At 36.0% G+C, this 5,800-nt stretch overlaps 1 protein-coding gene across 1 annotated transcript; it reads right to left on the bottom strand.

Annotated features, from left to right (window-relative positions):
* Positions 1 to 626: 626 nt before the first annotated feature.
* Positions 627 to 5,053, bottom strand: LOC113356303 (serine hydroxymethyltransferase 7-like). Its single transcript, XM_026599409.1, has 4 exons — positions 3,765 to 5,053; positions 2,390 to 2,795; positions 1,156 to 1,257; positions 627 to 1,022 (listed from the first exon to the last, which is right to left on the bottom strand). The coding sequence occupies exons 1-4, from the start codon at positions 4,785 to 4,787 to the stop codon at positions 799 to 801; spliced, it is 1,755 nt and encodes a 584-aa protein (XP_026455194.1). The 5' UTR covers positions 4,788 to 5,053; the 3' UTR covers positions 627 to 798.
* Positions 5,054 to 5,800: the final 747 nt, after the last annotated feature.

Genomic DNA, 5,800 nt, shown 5'->3' with positions numbered 1-5,800 from the left:
TCACACAGGCAGCTGTCATGGGATTAAAGGACACTACAAACGGAATGCTAAGTCCAGAAGCAGGGAAGTGTACGGCAGTACGTGAAGCTTTATCGTGGGCAAAACAAAAACACCACACATTGAAGCTGATGCAAAACTGATCATAATTCTATTTCTGGACGCACCTTACTCATTCAATGGAAGAATAGGAACATAATAAAAGAGATAGAACATTTAGTCTCTGATTTTATTCTTTTATTAGTAGAAATGATAATGGAAGAATAGGAACATAAAAGAGATAAAACATTTAATCTCTAATTTTATTCTTTTATTAGTAGAGATGATAATCAGGTGGCCGATGGTTAGAGAAAAGCTGCAAATGTAGAAGCGTATGACAATGTCTCTGCTGATGTATGTAGTCTTTTAGCTAAAGACCAACTCAACACTTCTCACTAATAGCAATAAAATTCTATTTTATTTATAAAAAAAAAATACGTAGTATATTAAACAAATAATTTGGAAGATTGACGATGTATGTGAAAATAATTTCAATTCCTTAATATTTTTGCAAGACCCTAGTTAAGCAAGTAATTTAGGATAGATTTTTGCAAGACCCTAGTTAAGCAAGTAATTTAGGATAGAGGGAGTATCAAGTAACAGTGGTGACCCTTATATGCTCATAATACCATTTTACACACACAAAAAAAAAAGAATTGGATGTTCATGTTCATGTCTACAGGATGAAAGAAACTACGCAGAATTTACATAACGTTTACACTTAATGCACCACCTTGTCAAAATAAGGTGTCCTCAACGAGTTCAGAAGTCAAATGCTGGCATAGCAAACTGAGAAGAGAAAGCCTCGACACGGTTACGAAGGTCAATAATATCCTTTTTCTTTTGAAGGCCCTTGAGGAAATCCTTCTGCAGCTTCCCATGTTCCCTCTGGACGATGCTTGCAATTTGTGCGGCCCTGAGGAGGAAATCGGCTATTGTCTCGAAATCGGACTCAATACAGCCTCTTGTTGTCATTGCAGGAGTACCTGAAGAATGTTAGGAAAGTGAAACTATCAGCAGAATGGAAAATGCTCTGGAAAGTGTTAATTAAAGCAAGATGTTATTTCTCTGAGAAGAAATTTAACCGTAACAAGAAGATGAGGGTAGCAGTTCTCTTACCAATTCTTACTCCACCTGGTGAAATAGCTCCATTATCACCAAATATGGCACTTTTATTAAGAGAAATGTGGCACATCTCACAAACCTTCTCAAAGGTCTTACCTGTACAGAAATGAAAAGCATAAAGGATGGTCAGGAAGCAAATCAGCAAACTAGGAACAACTAATTTTAGACATTAAATCCCTGACAATACAAGAAAATCTACTAATTCCTTACAAACCAGATTACTAGCATGCCAAAATAGTTTACAGATTATCTGTCTATCATCGAGAAAATTTTTTTTATCGATAACTCGTGAGAAATAATTCAGTAGATCACCTGAGAAATCCAGATCATATTCTACTGTACACACATCGTATACATCAAATACTAGGTTTCGACAATCAGATAAATAAGGTGAATTGATCCCTAGTGATATAGGAAATTGAGTAAGAGAGTCGAATAGAAATCAGGCTCAATCGTTTTTCTTCCCTCTCATTTTTTCCAATAAGCAACCAAAATCCACAGTATCAAACTCGTATATAAAGAACATACTATGTACAGGTGACCAAAATAATATATCTTTCTAATTAACAAGAGAAAAAACAACTAGGACCAACCTACAGCACAACTTCTAGCAGAAAAGATTTTCACTTGTGGAGGAATGTTACATCAAAACATAAAGTATGAAGATATGCAGCCATCGAGAATGTAATGTAAAATAAATTATCATGAAATCAAATCCACTACTTCACAGCTTCAGGGATCCTCTAGTAAGCCTTAATGGGCAAGAAAGCTCAAGGCTATAAGAAAAGTAACAAATTATGAAACTGCAGTCCAAGTAAACAAACACTTGATACCTCAAAAACAACTAAGGAATTTAAGGCAAATAAAGAACTGTAAGATTAACCAGATATTTATAATTGCAGTCAATGGGCTAAACATATTTTTAATCTATTCTGCAGAGAGTGCAGTATAATACTCCCTCCGTCCCTAATTAGATGACCTACTTGGTTTTAAGTTTTGTCCCATAAATAGATGACCTATTTTTGTTACTATAAGAAATATGTATAATTTGATAGTTATGTTTATATTCGTTAGTTAGGTGTTTTAAAATGCTGTTCAACGGTATAAAATTCACGAAAAACCATGATATAGTTTAAGAGATAAATCATTTCTAAGTTTTACTAACATCCTTGTCTTAAAAATTGTGCAAACTACAACTAGGTCATCTAATTAGGGACGGAGGGAGTACCTGTTAATCCGAGATTTCTCAGGTCCCAAAGAACTAAATGGTTGTCTGTACCCCCAGTAACCAATCTGCATTTTCTTCTTGTCAACGCAAATGCTAAAGCCTGAGCATTTCTTTTCACTTGTTGCATGTAAGCCTTGTACTCGGGCGTCGCAACTTGTTTTAGGGCAATTGCTAGGGCTGCAATGTGGTTATTGTGAGGTCCACCTTGCAACGATGGAAAGACGGCAAAATTTATTCTTTCCTCCAAGTCATACTCCTCATTTTCATCCACCTGATTCATAAGCGTCCCTCTTTTTCTTGGTTTTAGGCCTTTCCTGTAAAAGACGATACCTCCTCTGGGACCACGGAGACCTTTGTGAGTTGTCGAGGTCACAACATCACAATACTCAAAGGGGCTTATGCATTCCTGTAGATCATCCAAATAGACATCCGTGTTAAATATTTCAACAAAATGTCAATGAGCAATTCGAGCTTAAATCATAACAAAAATAGGCAGTCCAAGTAACATAGTAGAAAGATGTCAGCACGCATGGGAAAGTCCTCGAGTAGAAAAAAACACATTTCAGAAGATATTGGGCTGAATAAGCAACATTGAGGTATTAGCACTACAAGACGAGCTAAACTAGACCATTATAAACAGATAGATACCATCTCATCTTAAGCCACCAAAAGTCAAGCTTCAAGTTGTGATAACATAGAAACAAAACAAAGCTCAAGTCTGCAGGCTCTGCCCAAATAAACATGCTGTTTGTTAGCATCTTAAACTGTACCTTTCAGACTAAGGACATCATTAGGCCTATTCTTGCAAATGAACACCACTATTGCTTTGTGACAGAACATGAGAGATACGATGTGAAGCCAAACCATCTTTAACCAATCAGAAATCAACTTGCCCACTCAAGTTACCTTACAAGACCGAAACTGCTTCAAAACATTCAGCAATCTAACCTTCTAGCTAGTGTATGTGTGTAGCATGCCCAATTGGCAATTTATTTACAAATTCACAGCTGTACACGCTATTCAACCTCCAGGTTTGCTAGGCTAATTTTTTTAAGAAAAAAGTAGTATGACCCCATTGTTCATGCATACACACAAGTCTGGTCCCAAACTTGGAAGCATAACAAACCCTATAATGGCAAAGATATAATTTGAGAAAAATAGGGCCAAAATAAACAAATAAATACAAAGACTTAAAACAAGACCACTTGCCAACTGCAAACATAATTAAGCAGATGAAAAAAAGAAGCAAAGCTTATACTAATTCTGTCACTTATAGCACGTCCATGATTTAGGAATACCGCCAATCAATTTAAAATGATATCAAAAAACATATAAACAGTAGAATAAGGCAAAACGATATGGGAAGATTCCAAACCTTGGCAGCGACTAGACCACTAATATGAGCCATATCACACATTAGCACAGCTCCACATTTATCAGCAATCTGTCTAAACCTCGCATAATCCCACTCTCTAGGATACGAACTCCCACCGCAAATAAGTATCTTAGGTCGAAAATCAATTGCCCTATCTTCTAACTTATCATAATCGATGTAGCCAGTATATGGGTTCACTTTATACGGGAAACTTTCAAAGAAAATTGAAGCACCAGAAACTTTCTTCCCACTAGGTGTACAGTACCCATGACTCAAATGTCCTCCAGAAGGTGAATCCAAACCCATAATCCTATCTTTAGGCATAAGAAGACCAGTGTAGACAGCAAAATTTGCAGAAGTACAAGAATAAGGCTGAACATTTACACCCCAATGATCAGTATCAAGATGAAATGCAGTTAAAGCTCTTTGTTGACAAAGTAACTCAATTTGATCAATATACTGATTACCCACATAATATCTTGCACCAGGTGCTCCTTCTGAATACTTATTCGTTAAATGACTACCTAGTGCTTCCATTACAGCTTTACATACAAAATTTTCCGAAGCAATCAACTCAATACCTTTAATTTGTCTTTGTTTCTCCTTTTCCATAATTTCATGTATATCTGGATCAGCAACAGACAAAGGTTGATTACTCCAAGCCCTAACAGCAGCTCGTCTAGTCTCAAGACTTTGTTCATTTGAAACCCCAACCCCTTTTTTCGAAGACGACGTCGATGAAGAAGAAGAATCAACTTCTCTTTTTCTCTTCAAACACATCTCATGCCCTAAAATCTTAAACTTCTCTCCCTCCTCATCTTTCATTTCATCATTACTACTTTTATCTACTGCTGTTGCAACTGATTCATCATCAAGTAATTGTAACGGAATCGACGGAGTCGATGAACTCTGACGCGAAATTGAATTATTATTATCACCAATTGATGTATGATGTGAAGGTGAATTTTGATGATGGTGATGAAAACCTAAAGATAGTGTTGATCTTGCTTGAGATAGATCCATTTTCCCCAAAAATCAAACCCTAACACTAAACTAAACAAAATCAAACCCTAACAGCAACAACAGCGACAACAACAAAAACAACGGCAAGAATTTCTACAACAATTACAACGAAAGAACCGGAAATGAGATGAAGATTTACTTGATTTCGCTGCTGATGATGATGATAATTCCATATAGAAATCGAAAACCAGATATTATTTTTGGGGGTTTTATCAGAGTCGTGGTTATGATGTTATTATTCAAAGATATAGTGGTGACGTTTGCGGTGGTTTATTACTTATTTAACATCGTGAGCTGGATTAACGGAATGAACCTAGACTTGATTTTAGTTCTTTAATGTATGACGGTACGTATGTGGCAAAGGCAACTAGGATAGTCGGTTAGCCGGTTACCAAATGTACTTGGGTTAAGAATTTTAACTTGATTATCGGAAAGGGAAAGAATAACGGCTATGTACATTAGTTAGTATTCGGACAATTTACTTGACCAAGTTCATTTTAGGACAATAATATCCAACATGTTTTGCGTTTCTTGGAAAAGTTCATTATTTTTTTGGAAAAGTTATTTAGACTATTTAGTCACCTAGATTATCCATTCTTTTTTGTTTTTGGTAAGCGTATTTCTGACGATTGAACCAAGCCAGTGACGGACCTATGAGAAGACTAACCCGAGTGTTAGTCCCGATCGCCCTTTCGGTCCACAAGTCTAATTTTTTGCTGTTTTGCCAAATTTTATGTTAACTATGTGTATTAGTTCGGGTCTAAATGAAAAATCCATCTTTCTGGGTCCGTCCCTGAACCATGCATCATGCCTCTTTAACACCTCTTTAACGTGACTTGTTCATTTCATCTTTCTTGATTCGATCTCTTTTCTGCAAGGCAATTATCATTTGTACATAAAACCAACCTATTTTTCTGAAATGTCAAACAATACATATTTTTCAAAATTGATCGAATTTGGTCGGAGTAATTTTAATTCCGTATTTCCCTTTCTTAGAATTTTAATAGACCATA

Source organism: Papaver somniferum, chromosome 3 (assembly GCF_003573695.1).
Source record: "Papaver somniferum cultivar HN1 chromosome 3, ASM357369v1, whole genome shotgun sequence".
NCBI classification, from domain to species: Eukaryota; Viridiplantae; Streptophyta; class Magnoliopsida; order Ranunculales; family Papaveraceae; genus Papaver; species Papaver somniferum.
The sequence above is the reverse complement of the archived record's forward strand: the minus strand, read 5'-3'. Positions and strand labels throughout refer to the sequence as shown.